The sequence below is a fragment of the Doryrhamphus excisus genome, linkage group LG12 (assembly GCF_037039965.1).
Source record: "Doryrhamphus excisus strain RoL-2023G ecotype Guam linkage group LG12, RoL_Dexc_Guam_v1.1, whole genome shotgun sequence".
Lineage (NCBI taxonomy): Eukaryota > Metazoa > Chordata > Actinopteri > Syngnathiformes > Syngnathidae > Doryrhamphus > Doryrhamphus excisus.
In genome coordinates, this window is record NC_136368.1 from 20355143 (window position 1) to 20379282 (window position 24140).

At 41.5% G+C, this 24140-nt stretch overlaps 3 protein-coding genes across 5 annotated transcripts in view; 2 read left to right on the forward strand and 1 right to left on the reverse strand.

Moving 5' to 3' along the window:
• Positions 1 to 16330, forward strand: part of LOC131135862 (FERM and PDZ domain-containing protein 4) — a 47398-nt gene extending 31068 nt beyond the window's left edge. The window contains exons 3-17 of the mRNA XM_058082237.2: positions 1034 to 1194; positions 1411 to 1513; positions 2872 to 2917; positions 4793 to 4897; positions 5028 to 5135; positions 5214 to 5345; positions 7202 to 7321; positions 7470 to 7606; positions 9106 to 9232; positions 9336 to 9425; positions 9543 to 9725; positions 9795 to 9918; positions 9997 to 10947; positions 12367 to 13533; positions 14722 to 16330. Of these exons, the coding sequence (XP_057938220.2) occupies positions 1034 to 1194; positions 1411 to 1513; positions 2872 to 2917; positions 4793 to 4897; positions 5028 to 5135; positions 5214 to 5345; positions 7202 to 7321; positions 7470 to 7606; positions 9106 to 9232; positions 9336 to 9425; positions 9543 to 9725; positions 9795 to 9918; positions 9997 to 10947; positions 12367 to 13533; positions 14722 to 15875 (4708 nt within the window). The 3' untranslated portion in view covers positions 15876 to 16330. The remainder of the gene's footprint in view (positions 1 to 1033; positions 1195 to 1410; positions 1514 to 2871; positions 2918 to 4792; positions 4898 to 5027; positions 5136 to 5213; positions 5346 to 7201; positions 7322 to 7469; positions 7607 to 9105; positions 9233 to 9335; positions 9426 to 9542; positions 9726 to 9794; positions 9919 to 9996; positions 10948 to 12366; positions 13534 to 14721) is intronic.
• Positions 1 to 24140, reverse strand: part of LOC131135866 (rho GTPase-activating protein 6) — a 112489-nt gene that overhangs the window by 55786 nt on the left and 32563 nt on the right. The window lies entirely within an intron of this gene.
• LOC131135405 (toll-like receptor 7) lies at positions 20804 to 23954 on the forward strand. Its single transcript, XM_078795208.1, has one exon. It carries the CDS (start codon positions 20908 to 20910, stop codon positions 23938 to 23940), a length of 3033 nt encoding a protein of 1010 aa, XP_078651334.1. The 5' UTR covers positions 20804 to 20907; the 3' UTR covers positions 23941 to 23954.

A 24140-nucleotide genomic window follows, 5' to 3' on the forward strand; every position in this document is an offset into this window, starting at 1 on the left:
GTTCCACATGTCCAAAAGGAGTAGGAAGAAGAAAAGCTTATTAAATCCTACCCCTCCATCTGGTACTTTTGCAATCAGTAACTGTTACATTTGTTCACTTCCTGCTTTCATAATATAGTTAAAAAAAATATTATTTTTTTTTTATTTATTTTTTGTCACAAACCAAAGTACGTGGTGATATGAACTCTATGCTCAAACAATATTATTTTTCCTCATAATATGACACAAGTTTATTCTTGTAAAAGTGTAACTTTGTATTTGTTGTGACATTTTTTCTCATAATATTTTGACTTTATACTTTTAAAATCACAGCCATTTCTGCTGTAACTGCTTCAACTTTCTTCTTGTTGATTTTCTCGTGATTCTATATTTTTATGTTATTTTTCTGCAACTTAATTTTCCAAAAATTACAACTTTATTTGTTTTGTTTCAATTAAAAATATATATTTTTTACGCTACTAAAATGATGTCATTTTTCCACATAATATTGCGACATTATTCTCGTAAAATTATTACTTTTTCTCGTAATATTTTGACTTTATACTTGTAAAATCACGGCCATTTCTGCTGTAACTACTTCAACTTTCTTCTTGTTGATTTTCTTGCAATGCTATATTTTTGTTATTTTTCTGCAGCCTAATTTTCCAAAAATTAAAACTTTATTTGTTTTGTTTCAATTAAAAAAAAACAATTTTATGCTACTAAAATTATGTTGTTTTTCCACATAATATTGCGACATTATTCTTGTAAAATTATGACTTTTTCTTGTAATATTTTGACTTTATTATTCGTATGAGAACTTGTGTTGACAGACAGCCATGTCCTGAATGAGCCCAACATTTTGAGAAATGTGGCAAAAGTTAGCATGACGCCGGCTAAGAAGAAGAAGTAGATAGAAGAATTTGATGCCATTTTCCAATAACTTACTTTTAATTTACCATATAAATATTTTGGCGCCGTTGCTCTCAAATGTGAAAGAAAAAGTTGAGGTAAAAATGTCAATTAAAAAGAGCCAATTGTCTGTTTTCCGCAGCCAATTCAGCCAGAGCAGCTCCCTGGAGGAGGTCCGCCTAGATGGAGACAAGTTTGTGCCACCAGCACCCCGGAAGGTGGAGATGAGACGAGACCCCGTGCTTGGCTTCGGCTTCGTGGCAGGCAGTGAGAAACCTGTGGTGGTCCGCTCAGTCACACCAGGTAAAGTGACTCATCATTTGCTGTTATCGGCACGTTACATTTTACCCTGAAGGAAGGCAAATACGGTAAAAAGAAGGGAAATCCACACGGTGGCTTAAATGGATGAGTCATGGACTTGAACAAACCCGATGAGCGAGCGTTCATTAAAGTTGCCACACAGGGAAAAAAATATGGGTGTGGTTTGTATGATGTAATGTGTCTGCTTTGTGTCCACAGGGGGTCCATCAGAAGGCAAGCTAATCCCAGGGGACGAGATCATCATGATCAATGATGAGCCTGTCAGTTCCGCACCCAGGGAGAGGGTTATTGACCTTGTCAGGTGGGACAACATAATACAATTAGAAGGCTTTTTTTGGGGGGTGGGGATTTTTTTAACTGTTCAGCATCAATAGAACGATACCTGGATCATCTGACATCATCATCATCATAATAATAATAACAATGTCACTGTCGCTTGGTTAATATGCAGGTGACTTTATGTAAGGTTTTTTTATTTGCCTCCCATTACGTGCAGTCTGAGCTGTCTTGTTTTAGCTGTTTTTATATCTTTACAACGCACAAAAAAAGTGCAGTTTTCCTTGAAATACACACTCTTTACTGCGCTCTGGTTCTACCATATCTTATTTATTGTGTGGAAATTTGGGCTAATAACTATAAAAGCAATCTTCACTCGCTAAATGTACTGCAAAAAAGGCCAGTAAGGATAATTCATAATGCCGCCTACAGAGAACGTACAAATATACAAAAAAAAAGAAATTCAAAAAAATTAAAAAAAAATCAAAAATATTTCCAAAAAATAAAAAAACTATTTTTTAAATTAAAATGAAAAAAAACAACTTAAAATGTATTAGGAAAGCAGGAAGTGAACAAATGTAACAGTTACTGATTGTAAAAGAATGAGAATAATGTCGCAATATTACGTGGAAAAATAATAATAATCATTTTAGTAGCATAAAATGGATTTTTTAAAATTGAAACAAAACAAATAAAGTTGTAATTTTTTGAAAATTAGGTTGCAGAAAAATAACATAAAAATATAGCATTGCGAGAAAATCAACAAGAAGAAAGTTGAAGTAGTTACAGCAGAAATGGCCGTGATTTTCCAAGTATAAAGTCAAAATATTAAAATTAAAAATATTAATATATTAAAAAAATTAACTATATTAGGAAAGCAGGAAGTGAACAAATGTAACAGTTAGTGATTGTAAAAGTACCAGATGGAGAGGTAGGATTTAATAAGCTTTGCTTCTTCCTACTCCTTTTGGACATGTGGAACTGGGAACTGATTATGGGATGCATTCAATTGTAATCTGATGCATGTTCAAAATGAAATAAAACCATTACCATTACCATTACCAAATACTGCACATGAATTTTACTACAATCGTACAAAAATTCAACCAAGAGGACTATCACAAAGCATCAATACGTGGATAGCAAGCATTAGAAGATGATTGTGAGACTGACAAGTGTGACCATGTGGTCCCTGTACGACATTTCAGGGAAAAGTGCCCAGAGTGGTTGCTCCTTCACAGCTTCTGTTGTTTTCAATGACCAACACAGAGAAGCGCCAAGAGCCTAAAATGCTGTCCAAATAAATATCACATGATTATGACATTTGCTTGCAACTGTCGGACACCCTTTTCCATCTAATCTAGTTATGCTTTGTTCTTACAGGAGCTGCAAAGAGTCGATATTGTTGACCGTTGTTCAGCCATACCCAGTAAGTGTCTTCTAATTGGTCAGCATGAACCATAAACCAAACGCACTATGCCTGGAACCGCAATGTAGTATCAAACCGAGCCTGCTGTGCAATTGTTGCAAATGCTCTGCTATTATCATGTCAACGCTGCCGTTTCAAACCAAACAAGCCAAGCCTAAGCTTGTTATGCTCCTTTTCTTCTTCTTCTTCTTCTTCTCTCATGTTATCCTGTCATACGCCTCCAAAGACCTCAGGTGAACCTGTCATGTCATTTCCCAGCCACCATGCACCAGATGGTGACAAAAGCGGAGCCAAAAGTGCATATTCACTCGCTGCGTTCAGCTCACACCCGCGGTACTGTGACTTGACATCAATTACTGCAATACTCCATCCAATAGGTTGACATGAATCAGTGGTGTTTTACAAGATGGAGCAACCTGTTGGCTTCAACAAGCAAATCAAATATCATAAGAATTTTTTTTTTCTTTTCATCCAAAAAAACAACAAACCAAACATAAATCAACACAAATAAAAATTCCTATGTACATATAAACATACAAATGTTGCCACTACTATACTACTATACCGGGTAGTAATAATATGTATTATTATCATAATATTCATTCATTTTCTACCGCGTATCCTAACGAGGGTCGCAGGGGTGCTGGAGCCTATCCCAGCTGTCTTCGGGCAAGAAGCGGGTTACACCCTGGACTGGTGGCCAGCCAATCACAGGGCACATATAGACAAACAACCATTCACACTCACATTCATACCTATGGACAATTTGGAGTGGCTAATTAACCTAGCATGTTTTTTTTTGGAATGTGGGAGGAAACCGGAGTACCCGGAGAAAACCCACGCATGCACGGGGAGAACGTGCAAACTCCACACAGAGACGGCCGAGGGTGGAATTGAACTCTTGATTTCCTAGCTGTGAGGTCTGCATGATAACCACTTCACAGCTGTGCAGCCCATTTTCCAAATATTTATTCAAGTAAATGTTTGTCTTGTAAATATTATTGCATTCCTGTAATATTTTTTACTTTATTCCTGTAAAGTTGTGACCTTTTTCCCCCAGATTAAACTTTAAAAAAAAATTATATTAGGAAAGCAGGAAGTGAACAAATGTAACAGTTACCCGGAGAAAACCCACACATGCACGGAGAGAACATGCAAACTCCACACAGAGATGGCCGAGGATGGAATTGAACCCAGGTCTCCTAGCTGTGAGGTCTGCGTGCTAACCACTCTACCGCTGTGCAGCCGAGAACCCGTTCATGACCTTCTAAATACAGTTTTTAACATTATTAGAGTCCTCTAGACCTTAAATAACACCCCTACAGTCACCTTTACACTCATTCATTCATACATTCATTCATTCTTTTTCTACCGCCTTGGACTGGTGGCCAGCCAATCACAGGGCACATATAGACAAACAACCATTCACACTCACATTCATACCTATGGACAATTTGGAGTGGCTAATTAACCTAGCATGTTTTTTTTTGGAATGTGGGAGGAAACCGGAGTACCCGGAGAAAACCCACGCATGCAAACTCCACAGGGAGGGTGGAATTGAACTCGGGTCTCTTAGCTGTGAGGCATGTGCGCTAACCACTTTACCACCATGCAGCCTCGGTTACTCAAACAAAAAGGCACAGACAAATGATTTAGTCTAATGATGTCTAGTATATTGGCTTCATTGATTCATGGCCCTAATAATGTCAACAAATGTATTTAGAGGGTCATACACATTCTTCCATGCTGTAATTATGAAAATATTCAATTAGCAAATAATAGGTAATACTTTGGAGAAATGTACTGATGACGGTCACGTGTGGAACCAATCAAACGGCAACGATAAACGTGGCTTTCTTCTTTTGTCTCCCAAAGTCACCCAAGTCGGCGTTCATCAGTGCCGCCAAAAAGGCCAAGTTAAAGACCAATCCCGTTAAAGTTCGTTTTGCCGAAGAAGTCATCATCAATGGCCAGCTCCCGGTAAGACTTCTCTCCTTTTTAAAGTTTTTAATATTATGAAAAACAAAATAATGAGTAAAGAAAATTAAATATAATATAAATATAATGAAAATATTTATATTCATCTGTTTCTTTTTCATTCCATTGTCAGGAAACTGTGAAAGACAACTCCCTTCTTTTTATGCCAAATGTTCTGAAGGTCTACCTGGAGAACGGTCAGACTAAATCGTTTAAATTTGACAGCAACACATCTATTAAGGTAGGCGGCAACGTAATGGAGTGGACTTTATATTCTTATTTGGACGCAGTTGTGACTTTTAGTGCGTCTCTTTGAAAGGATGTCATCTTGACCCTGCAAGAGAAGCTCTCCATTAAGAGCATCGAACACTTCTCTCTCATTCTGGAGCAACGAGCTGAAGGATCGGCGAGTAAACTTATGCTCCTCCATGAGCAAGAGATGCTAACTCAGGTAAGACAAAGTGGATGTGCTTTCGTCCCTCATTTATTGTTTCCCGACACGACATTAGCCACGTATACATGGAACCAAATATTCCAATTCCAAAAGCTGTTCACGACCCGCTTTTAGTACTATTAGAGCACCCGAGACAGGAAGTAGCACCCCTATATTCACCTTTACACTCCTATTAGCCAATGTACTTTCTGGACTATAAGTCGCACTGTTTTTCATATGTTGGCTGTTCCTACTCCAGAGCGACTTATGAATGAAAAAAAAAAAATATATGAATAACCATAATGAATAAGCATTGTGTTAGCATATCTTACACCTATTCAGCCTGTTCTCTATTCTTTTATTGTTAGAACTTGCCTTCCAAGAGGACGTAATGTTTGTTTTGGTTAAGTAATTTGTAAAATAAATTACCCGCAAAAAATGCGACTTATGTATGTTTTTTTTCTAGCTAATTATGCATTTTTGGCATTGTGCGACTTATGTATGTTTTTTTTCTACCTAATTATGCATTTTTGCCATTGTGTGACTTATATTCCCGAGCGACTTATGTATGTTTTTTTCAACCTAATTATGCATTTTTGGCCTTGTGCGACTTATACTCCAGTGCGACTTATGTATGTTTTTTCTACCTAATTATGCATTTTTGGGCTTGTGTGACTTATATTCCGGCGCGACTTATGTATGTTTTTTTCGACCTAATTATGCATTTTTGGCCTTGTGCGACTTATATTCCGGAGCGACTTATGTATGTTTTTTTCAACCTAATTATGCATTTTTGGCATTGTGTGACTTATACTCCAGTGCGACTTATGTATGTTTTTTTTCTACCTAATTATGCATTTTTGCCATTGTGCGACTTATATTTCGGAGCGACTTATGTATGTTTTTTTAACCTAATTATGCATTTTTGGCATTGTGCAACTTATATTCCAGTGTGACTTATGTATGTTTTTTTCTACTTAATTATGCATTTTTGGCCTTGTGTGACTTATATTCTGGAGCAACTTATGTATGTCTTTTTCGACCTAATTATGCATTTTTGGCCTTGTGCGACTTGTATTCCGGAGCGACTTATGTATGTTTTTTTCAACCTAATTGTGCATTTTTGGCATTGTGCAACTTATACTCCGGAGCGACTTATAGTCCAGAAAATACAGTAGTAAACATAACAACATTACATAAGACATATCTAAGGCATAAATAGGACATCATAGCATTGGGAGTTACTTGCTTGATTACGTGATGGACGTTTGATCACATTTGGGAAAGCGAGTATCCCACCCATCGGCCATGTGCTGATTCAATAAGGATATTTTTTTTCTTTCCCCCTCCATGGCGCCCCCCCTGGGCAGTTGCCCGTTTGCCCCGTAGCGAGAACCGCCACTGACCAATCATCATTACTTATGTCTGTTTGTGATGCCGTTACTTTTAACGTCGTTCTGACTCCTGAAATGTGAACGCTGTCCAGTAGGTTTTTCTTAAAGTGTTTCAAAAAAGCCAAAGAAAAAGTTCACACAGCAGAGTTCATAGCTTTGTGCAATATAACGGTTTCAAATTCAAAATCTATTAAGACGATTATGCCCAAATCCAAAAATTGGATGACTTCAACATAGAAATATGACCACATGAAATATATTTTTCGCATGCCTGCAGCTCAGTGATATTAAAATCTACATGCTTATCCCATGTGAATAACTACCCCCCCCCCCCCCCCAAAAGTCTGCTATGAGATACAAATTGATGCTTTAAGAGTATTCAATAACGAATACACGACGCATGCAACACACGCTTCCCACCCGGAATGTTTGATTTTTCACATTTAATAACACATTCTTTATCTTGGACTGACGCTCCAGGTGACAAAGAGGCCAGGGTCACACAAGATGAAGTGTTTTTTTCGCATCACTTTTGTTCCAAAGGACCCGCTAGAGCTGCTAAGGAGAGATGCAATAGCGTTTGAGTACCTCTATGTCCAGGTGAGTAACAATGGTTCAATACGACAGCTACTTTAACGTCAACACGCATTTCGTTAAGGGAATCAATAGGTCGACTTTGGTGGAACGTGACTGCAGTGAAATGTAAGCGCTTCTCCTTCCCCGTACGTCCGCTGTCTGATTTCTGCAGAGCTGTAATGATGTGGTACTGGAGAGATTCGGGTCAGAGCTGAAATATGACACGGCTCTCCGTCTGGCTGCGCTGCAAATGTATATTCTAACCATCAATACCAAGCAGTCACAGAAAGTGTCCCTCAAGTACATTGAGTAAGTACAATGACTTTTATGTAGTACTTTTTTTGCAACATTGCATACTTAGTCATGTGACAAATAAAGTTGGAAATTACATTTCATGTCGGCATACATGTTATATACTCTCGATATCATCACAGATTTACAATCATGACACAAATGGTCAACATTTCGTTGCCCATAAGTATTACTCGTGTATTGTGTTTTTTTTTTATCTTGCTCAAAGTTTACAGACAAGCTTGTAGTTTGTACTCAAGTTCCATAGTGGGTCACCAAACCACTTAAAATCAGGGGTGTCCAAAGTGCAGCCCGAGGGTCATTTGCAGCCCACGGCTGTTTTCTTATAGGCCCCCAGATCATTGTAAAAATATAAATTTAACAAATAATTTTAAAACCAAAAGGAAAAAATATATAATTTGAGAAGCATAAAGTCGAATAAAGCCATAACTATGAAAGTCATAACTATGAACATTTACAAGAAAAAAGTTGAAATAGCAGAAATGTAAAAAAAAAAACAGCTGTGATTTTATGCGATTAAAATTAAAATTAAAATTAAAATTAAAATTTAATTTAAAAATGTAATAAATTTAATATAAATCTAAATGTATATATATATAATATTAATATACGTACATTTAATAAAATAAAATTTAAAATTAATATTTTATAAAGTCAAAATATTAAGAACAAAGTCATATGCTAACAAGAATAAAGTCAAAATATTATGAAACTAAGCTTATATCATCATGAGGAAAATGGTCATAGCATAGAGTTGGAATATTAAAAACAAAATTACTTTTTTAAGTCAAAATGTTATGAAAAACAAACAAAACAAAATGAAGTTGTCATGTTTACAAAATTAGATTGCGGGAAAAAGTTACGATATTATGGGAATAATATCATAATATTCCGGGAGGATGATTTAAAAATTAAAAAAAAAACACCAAAACACTTTAAATCAGGGGTGTCCAAAGTGCGGCCCAAGGGTCATTTGCAGCCCACGGCTGTTTTCTTACAAAATTAGGTTGCAGGAAAAAGTTATGATATTATGGGAATAATGTCATTATATTCCGGGAGGATGATTTAAAAATTAAAAAAAACAGCAAAAATGGGAAAAAAGAGCAAGACCGAAGTTAATACTAATAATTTTTCATACTGATGAAAAATTAATACAAATAATTTTTCATACTAATGAAAAATTCATACCAATAATTTTTCTGAGATGCAGTTTTTTTCTAGAAATACTGTGTGTATATATATATATATATATATATATATATATATAAAACTTGTTAACTGACCATCACTGCTCTTCACTAGTTTGTGGAAAAGTGGGAAAGAATGAGCCAAGTCGTTAGCGTGCGGTGGAGAAGCGGCGTCATTCGCTGCTGGCGAATGAGTAACCGGGATATCGAGCAGTTGGGGCAACAGCCACTGATCCGGCATGAGGACTATTTTCCCCATCGCCATTGATTGACCTTCTGTAATGTAATGGTGAATTGTTTGTCCCTCAGGAAGGAGTGGGGTCTAGCCTTGTTCCTGCCCCCTGCGGTGCTGTCTAGCATGAAAGAGAAGAACATCAAAAAAGCCCTGGCTCACATCCTCAAAACCAACCAGAACCTGGTTCCGCCTGGTAAAAAGGTAACACATGAATCTGTGATGTCGTAAAAACTGACGCCACTGAATGCACCGTTTCAAAAGCACGTCTTGGTGAACGATTCCTGACTACTGTTGTGCTTTGTAGCTGACTGCCTTGCAGGCTAAGGTCCATTATCTGAAGTATCTCAGTGACTTGAGGCTCTATGGAGGTCGGGTGTTTAAGTCCACGCTTATTGTGAGTGAAACCAACATTTCGTTTTAGCGACATGCATGAAGTTATAAAATATACATGCAACAACTCAGTACGAACGAGGAAGTGATAGCAGTGATGACTTTCGCTTTCATTTCGCAGCAAGGCGAGAAGCACACCGAGGTGACCTTGCTGGTTGGACCCAAATATGGCATCAGTCATGTGATTAACACCAAAACCAATCTGGTGGCGCTGCTGGCGGATTTCAGTCACGTCAATCGCATTGAGATGTATGCGGAGGATGAAAACAAAGTTCGAGTGGAGCTCCATGTTCTGGATGTGAAGGTTAGATTCCTTGTTGTGGTTTAACCCGGAAAAATCGTTGTTTTGCGCTAATATTTACTTCTCACACAGCCCATCACGTTGTTAATGGAATCCACGGATGCAATGAATCTGGCCTGTCTGACGGCGGGTTACTACAGATTACTGGTAGATTCCCGGCGTTCCATCTTCAATGTGGCTAAGAACACTACCGACAGTACGGGAATACTTAAGTTCAAATGTTAAAAAGCGTAAAACATATCGGTTGACTGTTGACTTTTATTCCTCTCCGCAGATCAATCGGCGAGGATCAAGCAGAACTACCACGCCATCGAATGCACATACAGCACCCCCCAAAAGGGATACGAGGACAGGAACCACCAGAGGTGCAGCCAAGACTTCTCGGACTCGGAGTTCGAAAACCTGGAACGCGTCAGATGTGACGGCCAACCAGCTTACATGGCTGAGATCCACCAGGCTCAGCACTCGATACACATGGCGGAAAGAGCAGAGTACTGCCGGTTACCGTGCGCCCAAACGTACCTTAACGTCCCGAGAACCAAAGACCAAGAACCTTCTAGAAGTGCGAAGGTCTCTTTCATATTTGGAGATCCTCCCTTGGACACTGTAAACCCCCAGAACCTGGGCTACCAGAGACTCATGGACGAAGGTTCAGAGATTATAGACAATCACAGCCCCATGTACCGGCGTCTGGAGGAGGACTACAAAATGATGGAAGCCCTTGAAGATGCAGACGGGTATCAGTATTCCACCAAAATGTTCGAGGAGCCGCTGCTTCATGACATCTGCTACGCAGAGACAACCGATGACGCAGAAGACGAGGATGACATCAGCTGCGAGGAGGACATTATGATGAGCGACATTGACAAGCCTGCGTTGCTCTCGCTCTCCGGGTCCAGCGATGACATCATCGACTTGACCTCCCTCCCGCCGCCACCGGAGGGCAACGACGAGGAAGATAACGACGTACTGCTGCACTCTCTTAACCTGGCCATTGCTGCTCCTCCTCCCGGCTTCAGGGACAGCTCCGATGAGGAGGAGCACCAGGAGGCTGGGAATCAGGCCCAAGGCGGCCACAACGATATCCCGGTGTCCCTCATTGATTCAGTACCGGACCGTAGAACACAGAACCAAAAGGAGCCCCTCGACGAGGCCGTTGTGTCCACTTTGCAGGCACTCGAGGCTCTTGCTGCATCTGAGGAACCTTCACAGTCTGAGAACACAGGTTCCCCTTTCACTATTGTAACGTTCATCCATTAATGTCACGCATACTTCAGCCATTCACCTCACTCATTTATTCTTCTTCGTTTTTTTCCAATAAAACCCATTTTGTTGTATATTTCCATTTGTGTGGCTTTCTTCATTCGTTTGTGCATCCATGCTCATATTCATTACATTTAGTTTGTCTTTTGCACCCAAACGTAAGATGTAGGGATCGACCGATATGGTTTTTTTGGGGCCGATGGCCGATTTTGCTTGGGACGATATTTGTAGCCGATACTGCTTTTGATGCCTCAATTTACATGAAAAAATGACCATGATAACAAATATTCCAGGTCTCATGTTTAAAGAAATATTTATTGAAATGTAAACACTAGGGATCGACCGATATGGTTTTTTTGGGGCCGATACTGATTTTTTTCTATCACCCTCAGCCGATGGCCGATTTTGCTTGGGCCGATACTGCTTTTGATGCCTCAATTTACATAAAAAAATGACCATGATAACAAATATTTATTGAAATGTAAACACTAGGGATCGACCGCTATGTTTTTTTTTGGGGCCGATGCCGATACCGATTTTTTTACATCATCCTTAGCCGATGGCCGATTTTGCTTGGGCCGATATTTGTGGCCGATACTGCTTTTGATGCCTCAATTTACATGAAAAAATGACCATGATAACAAATATTCCAGATCTCATGTTTAAAGAAATATTTATTGAAATGTAAACACTAGGGATCGACCGATATGTTTTTTTTGGGGCCGATGCCGATACCGATTTTTTTCCATCACCCTTAGCCGATGGCCGATTTTGCTTGGGCCGATATTTGTAGCCGATACTGCTTTTGATGCCTCAATTTACATGAAAAAATGACCATGATAACAAATATTCCAGATCTCATGTTTAAACAAATATTTATTGAAATGTAAACACTAGGGATCGACCGATATGGTTTTTTTGGGGCCGATACCAATTTTTTTCCATCACCCTTAGCCGATGTCCGATTTTGCTTATTTGTGGCCGATACTGCTTTTGATCCCTCAATTTACATGAAAAAATGACCATGATAACAAATATTCCAGGTCTCATGTTTAAACAAATATTCATTGAAATGTAAACACTAGGGATCGACCGAAATGGTTTTTTTGGGGTCGATGGGGTACCGCGACTATGTGTGTAGCTGTAAATCATGCGGTGGAAAAATACATCGGCGAACCCACGCGCGTATCGGCCGATACCGATACAAGAAAAAACCCAAATATCGGCCCGATGTATCGTCGATCCTTAGTAAGACGTTTTCCAGAGATACGGCCAACTCCCATCCTTACCGTTCATTCATCCCTTCTAATGAGCCATTTATTAATTGCTAAAATTTGACTTTATTAATGAGTATTTGTATTTGTCTTTCTCTGGCATGCAGGTGTACAAATATTACGAGCATTTAGTCCCGAGTCGTCAGATTCTGGCAACGAAACCAACTCGTCCGAGATGACGGAAAGCTCCGAGCTGGCCACCGCCCAGAGGCAGTCGGACAACCACGTAAGGATGCATACAGCCGCCACGGATGGTTACCACGCCGCAAATGAGGAAAAGACAGAAGGACTCGGTGATGACGGCGTGGGGACCGTACAGGGGCATCGGTGTGAGGAGCCCAAATCCGCCGCCACGGCGTCCTCCCAGCTATTCCACTCAGACGGCGGTGAGATGGAGCCAGAGACGATGGAAATCAAATCGGTCAGCGAATACTTCACCAAGACGCACATTGGTTCGATTATAAGCAGGCAGAGAGGGAAACAGCGGGAGTCAGAGAACCGAACCCAACGAGAGATCGGTAATGCCTCGGAAAGATGCCATGTGACGTCTCAAGAACTAGCAAAAGACGAAGAGACGCATCTCGTCGGAAAGTACAACACCTTCACTGTGAGAGATTCCTATTACGTGAATCAGCTTGACCTGGGACGAACTCCGCTCAAAGACCGGCATCAAAAATGGCTGCACAGAGCGCCCGGAAACAAAATGGACGAAGCTCTCTCTGCAGAATATGTGAATGACTCACAGGCCTCCCACGCAGACAGGTTGACAGTGAAGGGATGCAAACGGGAATCGGATGAAAGAAGCCAACCGTTAAATGCCCAACTCGGCTCTCCCGCCAAGGAACCCGAGGGAGCCGATACTCCACGGGACGGTGAGCAGCAAACGAAGAATCCGGCGTCAGACCACGATGTCGCAAGGCTGTACGAATACCACTTGAGCAAGCGCATGTCGTCCTTGCAGAGCGAGGGGGCTCATTCCCTCCAAAGTTCCCAGTGTTCCTCCATCGATGCCGGATGTAGCACGGGCAGCAGCAGTTGCGTCACTCCCATGGATTCGCCCCTTTGCGCTACTGACAACACGCATGTACTGTCTGAGTCCTCGCTAAAGGGGCTGAGTTATGTAACGGCCTCCGAGGAAAAGGCCTATGTTCCCCCGGGCCAAAACAAGGACCCCACGCTACTGAGGAAAAACCACGCCCCCAACGGTGGAGAGGGCGGGTTTGGAAATAGCCGGGACAGCAGTCACAGATTATCCAAGATAAAAGAAACCACAGGTAACACGAAGCAATATGTTAGCTACAAAGAAAAAGTGATACTAAATTTTCAACAATTATTAATATTTTTATTATGTGTTGTGTCGTTATGAGTATTATTATGAGCCTTGAATTGCTTATTTTCTGCTTTTTATATACATGAATCGGGTAATTTAAATATAAGGTGACTATAGGGGTGTTAGTTCATGTCCAGAGAGCTCTAATAAACAGGTTTTCTATGCTCTAACTACATAAATATTACATTTGTCCATCTCCATGTTCTATTTCCATTGATAAATAATAGGGAAATTTTTCATACAGCATAGACAGCCTGTTTACAGTTTTTAATATTCTTGAAACACCTTATAGTCACATATGCCACAATATAGTAAATAAACAGAAATTAAGCCATTTAAGAAAATGTGTTGCTAGGGGAGATGAGTGGGTGATGGACAGGAAGTGATGACAGGGGTTCAGAGTTGAGTTTTAGCTTTACTATTGCTGGATTATGGCATTATTATTAATATTATTATAATTATTATTATAATTATTATTACTATTACTACTACTACTACTACTACTAATAATAATAATAATAATAATAAATCATATTTTTATGATTTTATTATTTTAATAATTAATAATAACATAATTATTTTATTATTATTTATTTTATTATTATTATTGTGCCAAACTTGCAGTAAAAAGCTCCTGCAGTAAACGGCTGTTGTTCTGGCGATCAAGTCTAATGATCGTGTGTCTCAGCAAACATCACAATAACATTAGTGACACCTACTGACCAGTGTGGAATACTACAGATCACAATTTTAATGAGTTTTCTAAATACCTTATACTGTATTTGTAGTTTAGTTTCAGTTTCTAGGCTTAATGCTTAATTTAGCAAAAAAAATATGTGAAATTTGCTGCATGTCATGGCTAATAATAGGTCATATTCAACCACAAAAAAGTATGATTTATTAATTAATACATTTTTGAAGAATTATGATATAGTGAAGCCGTGAAATTCAAAGCGTGAAGTGGTGTGATTTGTTGCTGAAGCGCTAATCAACCACCAAATGTTAAAAAAAAACCTTCCTGTATTTACTGGCTGTGTAAACATCCCCATTGTCTTGGCATTGTGGGTAACGGCCTAAACTGCCACCTGACTGCTTAACGGTTGTCTTTGTTCTCCTCCTCCCCCTAGTGTAGCCTGCGCACAGCAGTGGACGGTTGGAGATGAGTCATCTTTAACTCTCTGCCATGAGACCACTACCACCACCACAGTCATGCCACCATCGTTATTACAAAGACGCACGGAGCCCAGCAAGCCGGTCTGGGCCGAAGCCGAGTCCGACCCACATGATGCCCTGCTTCCCAACACGTGTGACCTTCTCAAAGGCAGCCTCGGGAAGCCTCGCAAGGCTCAGACGCACAGGAGAAGCTGGAGCACGTTAATGCAAGGCTCCAGGAGCTTTGAGGCATTGCTGGAGCGGACCAAAGCCACGTTCACGGGGAAGAGCGGCGGTCAGAATGCGGAGTCCCAACATCGATTAAAAGTTCAGCGCGTATCGTATGCAAAAACCATGCCCAAAAGTTTGTCCCACGGTTCTGTTGGCTGTAATTCGGCGTGTGGAAAGCCGCCGCAGTCGGCGACGACGCGGCTGGATGCAGGCGTATGGCGATGCCGCGGGCCGGTCACTTGCTGCTTCGTTCGAAGGCGGAAGAACGCCGATTATGCTGACGGGGAGCCCGCTCAGTTTGTTTTCTCCGTCGGTTCCACTGGCGATAAGAACGCGGTCTCAAAAGCAGACAACATGGCCGCCGCAGTGAAAGGCATGACCCTGGAGGCGAGGTTAGCGTGTGTAAATTCAATGAAGGGAAAAACCTACAGCCTTCGCACGGGGTTCGCACTCGCACAGACGGACGCCTTGGAGATTGTTAGCTTGCTGCGTTCCAGCCATGACGGCGTAGAGGTCGGCGACGCCGACGTGGACACGTTCTCCCAAGTGCTCGTCACGCAGGCTAAAGTGCTGAGCGGCGCCTGCGGTCAGATGGCCGCAGAGTACGGCAGCCCGGAGGAGTTGTTGCTCACGCTGACGCACAGCTTCCACACGCTCTGCTGCCTGACGCAGGCCTGCATGTCCTTAGCGGAAGGCCTCGGCGGCGACACGCGGCGGCGTGACGTGGTAGCCAAGGTGGACGAGGTCGTCGTCAACTACGTATGTTTGCTGAAAGCTGCCGAGGCGGCCATGGTAAGCGCCCCTGGCGATCCGAGTGTGAAAGCGTTGATGTATCACTCCACCAAAATGTCCGCTCTCGTAAACACGCTAATTCACGTCATGACAACACTGAGCATCAAATAAATGATTGATTTTAAAGCCATACGTGAGAGACACGGGCGGAACTACCAAGGTGAACTGCTGTGACAAAAAATATATTGCCTTGTGTACACAATATTTTATTATTAATATAGAAACGAAATATATGTATCACAGTATTTTAAAAAGATTAAGCATCCAAGTATTAAAATCTATATACTAAGAACTATTTAAATTATTTCTAGATTTCATTACAAACTTCTAAAGCATAACAAATCTACAGTATGTTGTTTATAAAATGTAATAATATATATTATATTGGAGAAATACTGTGTACAGCTCTTGACAAATCATTGCACAGGATGGCATCAAATTAATATAAAGCACTTTTTTTTCATTTTGCTGTGCACTTTCAAGGACACTGTGTACACTTTACAAGTTTTTTTTTTTCTTGTTCATTAAAGAGATGGAAACATTACAATACCTCAAACCGGTCTTTTTTTGTGTGTGTATTTTTCATCAGTTTACAGAAAAATTGAAGTAGGTAAATTGCACATGCATATCCATAATCAGTTCTTGAACCCACTCTACTTTGTTGGTAAATGTGCATTATTCACAAACCAAGAACATGGCACCATGTATAATTTCATAACTGCGCATAGTAACTCATCGTGCCTTTACCTTTAACTCTGGCGCTGAGTGGCGGTGATGCCATTTGAATTAGTGATGATGATGGGCTACTTTAGAGTGAGTGTGCACAGTTAAGTGTCAGAGTAGACAAGCACATTACATAATGAGAATGTCTGGGTGAGGAGGGGGGGAGGGGTGCCTGGGGGAAATGTTCACATATTTTACTATTGTGTGAACAGAAATTCCTTTCATATGGGGTAATAACTATAAAAGCAATCTTCACTTGCTAAATGTACTGCAAAAAAGGCCAGTAAGGATAATTCATAATGTGGCCTACAGAGAACATACTAACTCCTTATTTCTAAAATCACAAATACTTCAACTTGCTGATATAGTTCATCTTCAAACAGCTAAAATAATGCATAAGGCTAAAAAATAAGCAATGAGCTAAAAATGTCATCCAATACTTCTCTACAAGAGAGGAGAAATACGATCTCAGGGAAGAAGTACATTTGAAACACTTCTATGCTCGGACTACGTTATGCTAGCCATAGCATTTCAGTATGTGGAATCAAACTATGGAATGGATTGAGTAAGGAACTCAAACAATGACAACAACGATGAGCCAATTCAAGAAACAATACAAGCAGTTGATGTTTGCTAAATACAAGGATGAAGAGTCTTGAACCAGTCATGATGTGCTATATATATCACTATATTGACACGCACTATGGTACCCATTATGGCATTGGATGCTCATATCACCGAGTACTTCGCTACGAAGTACATTATTAAAAAAAAAAAAAAGCTGTATTATGGAAAGCAGGAAGTGAGCAAATGTAACAGTTACTGATTGTAAAAGTACCAGATGGAGGGGTTAATTCATTCATTCATTTTCTACCGCTTTTTCCTCACGAGGGTCGTGCTGGTGCTGGAGCCTATCCCAGCTGTCTTCGAGCGAGAGGCGGGGTACACCCTGGACTGGTGGCCAGCCAATCACAGGGCACATATAGACAAACAACCATTCACATTCATACCTATGGACAATTTGGAGTGGCTAATTAACCTAGCATGTTTTTGGAATGTGGGAGGAAACCGGAGAAAACCCACGCATGCACGGGGAGAACATGCAAACTCCACACCTAGAGATAGCCGAGGGTGGAATTGAACTCGGGTCTCCGAGCTGTGAGGACTGCGTGCTAACTATTGTGGATGGGTGGATTCTTCTAAAGTTAAGAAGCTAAAAATGTACCACTTCCACACAGAATGAGAGGAGAGCTTTTTGTCACTCTTTCATGTCATACATGCCATGGCTGACTTGATGACTTTATGCAGTATTAAAAGGCCCATTATGCTCATTTTTTGACCCTTTGTATTGAGTTGTGGACTCCTATAGAGCAGCTCCACACAATAACCCGCATAGAAAACTTTCTAAATCTTTCAGAATCTGCACCTATTCCAGTTCATTTCCTTGGATTTGTGCTTCCCGCCAAAACGGTCTGTTTTAATTAATTCCAACCATGGCCTGCCTCCGGGCACGCCCACTCCGCTGTGATTGGTCACACACCTCAAACGTTTGGGTAGCTTGGTAAGTAACCTTAACTGTTCATTTATGCCTAAAAAAAATGTCATCATATGTCATCATCTGTGCTGTCGCTCTGCTGCCCCCTGCTGCCTTTTCTCTGCAGTACCCCTGCAGTTCCCTGACCCCTGAAGTAGGTGGGATGCTCCTGCACACACCTTGGGGCCAATTTGCACCTGGCTACTTAAGATCAGCTGTCAGACCAGTTCAACGCCAGATTGTCCCTCAAGCTACCCACGTTGCTTTGTGGCTTTTAATCCCGTTCTTGTGAGTACTCGCCCGCAAGATTTTTTTCCTGCCGTCTAGTTTTATTCGACTCGACCTTTTTGTCAGCAGCGTTATTTGTTCCCGTGGCTAGCTTTACCTGTTAGCCTTTTTCCTACAGTGGTTTGTATTTGTATGTTTGTCACGACGCAGTATTTCCTGGTTTTGATTTCTTTGTTTGTTCATTTTTGTATGTGTTGTGGACACTTCCAGCGGTTACTGCGGTTGCGTGCACAGGGATTGTTTTGTCAACATAGCTGGTGACAGTATGCTAAACTAAAATAGCTAAAACTGCCGTTTGAACTAGATCAACCCTGACTTGAGCATGATACAGTATCAAAAAACAGTTCAAGGTGATGATGTGGGGGGAAATGCATGCAGACGTATGCAATAATAGAGAAGTGATACTGGGAAAATGTAGACCAAGATAAAGCACCTGGTACTTTCATCTCATTACCAAAATACTTTGAATTGTAGCAGCGCTCAATCTCACGTGTGAGCCGAACAAACTGTGTTTCATCATGTTCTTTCATCTGGTGAGTAGAAGTATTCTTACTCTGCTGTACTGTAAAAACCTTAGTGGCGAGTCAATGTCAGGAGGCAAGAAAAAAAAGAAGTATATATGTATTGTATACTCACTGCACTTGGCGTATACCTGTACTACTATGTATAAGATCTATTGCAAAACCTACATGAACAATTTAGCTTTTCCCCAAAGATAATAATGTTCCAGAGTTATTGCTTTAACAATACAAAATATATTGGGGATGTAACGTCTAAAATTTCACTCCATCACACCGACAGCTTCTGAGTTTTTTGATATTTCTATATGAACTTATTCAGCGACATGAGTGTGGCAAAATGGGACGCACGATGAAAATCTTTTCTTTGGCTAATAACAGACATCGTGTAACCTTAAAGTTCACATATCAACTGTTCAACTTCCATATTCCGTCAAAGGCTATTATACTATTTTTCAACACTTTAAAATAATTCTGACGCTCAATATGTATGCATTGGAAGCCTTGAAGCCGGAATTTATGTTTTAAAGAGCGCTTTGCAAAAACTCAAAGACGTTTTACACGGTTACAGCAAATACAAATGTGCAAAACTAGCAAAATAACAGTAAAAACAAAAGCATTCAGAATTCAGAATTCAGAGCAAATGCAGTTAAAAAGTACATACAAAAGGCAAAATAGGTACCTTTTTAAGTGTTGTACATTAGGTTAAAATCCTGAAGTCTGTACGGTCAGCACATGGATGAGTGGCTTAAGTGAATTCCAGGCAACAGAGAGGGCTCTGCCCCCCCATTTTGGTGCTTGACCCTTGGGACGGTGAGGAGGTTTGCACCTGAGGGTATAGGAAGGGGTGTGGCATGGATCAAGTAAGGTACGGTAAGAGGGCGTCTGGTTATGCACTAAGGGATAGGTGGTCCGCTGAGGTACTGAAGGTCAAGGTTGATGTGGTCTTCGTCTTGGGAGCAGGCACGAGCGAGTGGCTGGGTGAGTTAGTGAGGAGTTTTAGTGTAAATTCCAGAAGGAGGTCAGATTTTGTGCTTTGTGCTGAAGTATGTTTGTAGCTTTAACTTAGTGGGCCGTGTTTGTCCGTGCCATGCCGGTATCCATTTGACCGACATGCTAACAGTAAGGTTTACAGAAGGACGAAACATTGAGCTGTGCGTGCTACAGCGCTAACATTCGAGTCACATCTCAGCATCCAATCATGGTTGAACATTACTTCTTTCATTTTATTGACATTAAGTCGGAGATGGTTGTCCGAAAATTTGATATATATATATATATATATATTGATAGGGGCGCCACGGCGGACAAGTGGTTAGCGCACAGACCTCACAGCTAGGAGACCAGGGTTCAATTCCACCCTCGGCCATCTCTGTGTGGAGTTTGCATGTTCTCCCCGTGCATGCGTGGGTTTTCTCCGGGTACTCCGGTTTCCTCCCACATTCCAAAAAACATGCTAGGTTAATTGGCCACTCCAAATTGTCCATAGGTATGAATGTGAGTGTGAATGGTTGTTTGTCTATATGTGCCCTGTGATTGGCTGGCCACCAGTCCAGGGTGTACACGGCCTCTCGCCCGATGACAGCTGGGATAGGCTCCGCGACCCTCATGAGGAAAAAGCGGTAGAAAATGAATGAATGAATATATTCATAGCATATGTACAGGAATGGGCTCGACGCAATTCCCTGTGGAACCCCAGTTTTGAAGGTGAGCACAGGGTATGTGGTTGAGCCCATCCTTACTGCTTTGCAGAAGATGTTGTGGATGAGGTGGATCAGATGCGGGGGGGTATGTTGAGATGGTGTACCTTCTGGATCCCCAGGTATGAGTCTCTACGGACAAATTACTGTTGTCACGTGATTAAAAAGCCACATTTTCATAATAGAGGACCTTTGAAGAAAGTAAACACCGAAAGTTCCTCACAGCAATTTTCGTTTTGTCCTCTGACAACGTTCTATGTCTTTCTCTACAGGTTTGTGCGGCACTGCTAGACCTTTTGTGGTTCGCCTCCAAATCGCCAGCTATCATCTTATACCCCAAAACTCTGCCTTGCGATGTCAGGAGTAACGGGAGCACAGTGATGGTGGACTGCACTGCCAGAAAACTCACAGACATCCCGCAAGGCATTCCGAGAGACACCACCAATCTGACGCTCACCATCAACCACATTCCCAAGTTAAACTCCTCCTCTTTTGGCAGCTTGGAGAACCTGACTGAGCTTGATATGCGGTGCAACTGTCTCCCCATCAAAATCGGACCCAAAGACCACATTTGCACCGAGAGTGTGAGGATAGAAGACAATGCTTTTCACGGCCTAAGCAAACTGCGAGCGCTCTATTTAGACGGAAACCAACTCGGCGGCATCCCCGAAGGCCTGCCTCCTGATCTCCGCCTGTTGAGCTTAGAAGTGAATCACATCTATAACATTTCTCATGCAAACTTCTCCAAAATCATACATTTGGAGAAGCTCTATCTTGGTCAAAATTGCTACTATCGAAATCCATGCAATTTTTCATATCAAATTGAGTCCGGTGCCTTTTTACAGCTGAACAATTTAACCCTGTTATCGCTGAAGTCAAATAACCTCTCTTTTATACCACATCTGCTACCGACAAGCCTGAAGGAGCTGTATCTCTACAACAATAACATTGACAAGGTCACAGAGAACGACTTTCAAAACCTAACTAACTTGGAGACACTTGACATTAGCGGAAACTGCCCGCGGTGTTACAACGCTCCTTTCCCATGCACACCTTGCCAAAACAACTCCCCTCTTCAAATCAGCAAGTCGGCGTTTAAAACGCTGGCGAAACTGAAGACACTGCATCTGCACAGCAACTCCTTGAAAACTGTGCTACGAGAATGGTTCAGCGGTACGAGGGAGCTCAGAGTTCTTGATCTATCGTCAAACTATTTAGCAAGAGATATAGGATTTACAGACTTCCCATGTTTTATGAGCAAACTGGAAGACCTGGACCTTTCGTTTAACTACGAGCTACAGCGGTACCCCCAAACGCTAAAGCTGAGCAAAGATTTCTCCAAACTCACGTCCCTGAAAATCCTCCGAATCAAAGGCTATGTCTTTCAGCAGCTGGAAGAAGACAGCATTGATCCTCTGAAACCTCTGCCAAACTTAGAAGTCATCGATCTGGGGACAAACTTCATTAAGATCACAAACCTTAGTATTCTGATGGACTTGCAAAGTTTTAAAATTATCAATCTGGCTGAAAATAAAATATCAGCTCCATCTGAAAGGCAGAATTCTGTTGGTGTCCCTGGAGGAGCGAAAGAACCGTTGCTCTGGTCTCCCATGTCGGACAACTACAAAAATCATGAAGCACGAGAGATACAATACTTCCGATATGATGAATACGCACGGAGCTGCAAAAACAAAGATAAAGAACTCGGAATTCCGATGTCATTTGCCAAAAGGGAATGCACACAGTTTGGCAAAACACTGGATGTAAGCAGGAATAACATTTTCTTTTTGAATTCACGATTTTTAAATCTATCCGAGGTGCGCTGCCTTAATTTATCCGGCAATGCAATGAGCCAAAGTCTAAATGGTTCGGAATTTACCTACCTGACTAATTTAAAATATCTGGACTTCTCACTTAATCGCCTGGATCTGCGCTACGCCACTGCCTTTCAAGAGCTGGAAAATCTGGTAGTCCTCGATATCAGCAAAAACAACCACTATTTTGAATCCGAGGGCATTACTCGGTTGCTGAACTTCACCAAAAGTCTAAAAAGACTAAAAACGCTGCGGATGAACCACAACAAGATCTGGACTTCGACAAACACAGAACTGGAAAGTGAATCTTTGGAGAAGCTTGAGTTTGTGGATAACCGATTGGATCTGCTGTGGCGAGACGGCGACACCAGATTTCTCAAATACTTCAAGAAGCTGCTGAACCTGAGAGAACTGGACATCTCGCATAACAACCTCAATTTTATCCCGCATCAAGTGTTCCTGAGTCTGCCAAACAAGTTGTCGGTGCTCTACATAAAAAACAACAAACTGAAATCATTTGCGTGGGAAGAACTGCAATTTCTACAATCGCTGCAAGTCTTGGATCTGAGTGGGAACAGCTTATCGACTGTTCCAAGCGTGCTCTCAAACTGCACCAAAACCCTCAAGACGCTCATCTTGAAAGGAAACCAAATCCGAACCCTCACGCCCGACTTCCTCAAGGACGCACATAGCATCACGTATTTGGATATCAGTTTCAATCACATAAATCGCATTGAAATATCGAGCTTTCCTGATGATGTCATCAATCATATGGAAAAGCTGCTTTTGCACAACAATGATTTTGTGTGCTTGTGCAACATCACTTCATTTGTCACGTGGCTCAACGGCACTACGGTGCACATCCCCAAACTGGCCACGGATGTGACCTGCGCCGTTCCGGAGGCAAAAAGAGGTCAACCCGTGATCTCCGTTGACCTGTTGGCGTGTCAACACAATGACCTGTCAATCATGCTCTACATGCTGAACGCTTCCCTCGTCCTTAGCCTCCTCATCCTGTTCATCTCCAGTCATCTCTTCCTGTGGGACGTCTGGTATATCTACCATTTTTGCCGTGCCAAGCTCAAGGGCTACAGGCGCTTTGACTCCCAGAGTGCCCTCTATGATGCCTTTGTCATATACGACAAAGCAGACCCGGCTGTGTTGGAATGGGTGACGAAGGAAATGTGCATCCACCTGGAGAAACGAGGAGACCGCCGACTGACTTTGTGTCTGGAGGAGCGAGACTGGATTCCTGGCTGTCCGCTGATCGACAACCTCTCGCAGAGCATCCACAAGAGCAAGAGGACGGTCTTCGTTCTCACCAATAAATACATCAAAAGCGGAAACTTCAAGACAGCTTTCTACATGGCTCAGCAGAGGTTGATGGACGAAAAAAATGACGTTATCGTCCTGATCCTCTTGGAGGAAGTACCGTGCAATTCCAGGTACCTGAGACTGAGGAAAAGACTGTATAAACGCTCGGTTCTCAAATGGCCGACGAACCCTCGAGCTCAGCCATACTTCTGGTTCGGCCTGAGGAGCGTTTTAGCCACTGAAGGCCACAAGCAATACAACAACCTCTTCAAGGAGACGCTGTAAATCAGACTAAATATATCCATTGCACTTCTGTATGTATCTATATGTATCTATTAGATTTTGAGAGCACCGTGTGATTAATGCTGCACTATTAAATTGCTAATAAAAGTAGTTGTCTTACACATAGTTGTCATATTAATGACTCTTTGTCTGCTTAGATTAAAAAGGGAACAGCTAGAATACTCTGTTCACAGCTCAAATTC

What these genes read in the sequence shown, in the direction of transcription:
- LOC131135405 (XM_078795208.1), top strand. Translation starts at nt 20,908, where the DNA reads ATGGTGGACTGCACTGCCAGAAAACTCACAGACATCCCGCAAGGCATT.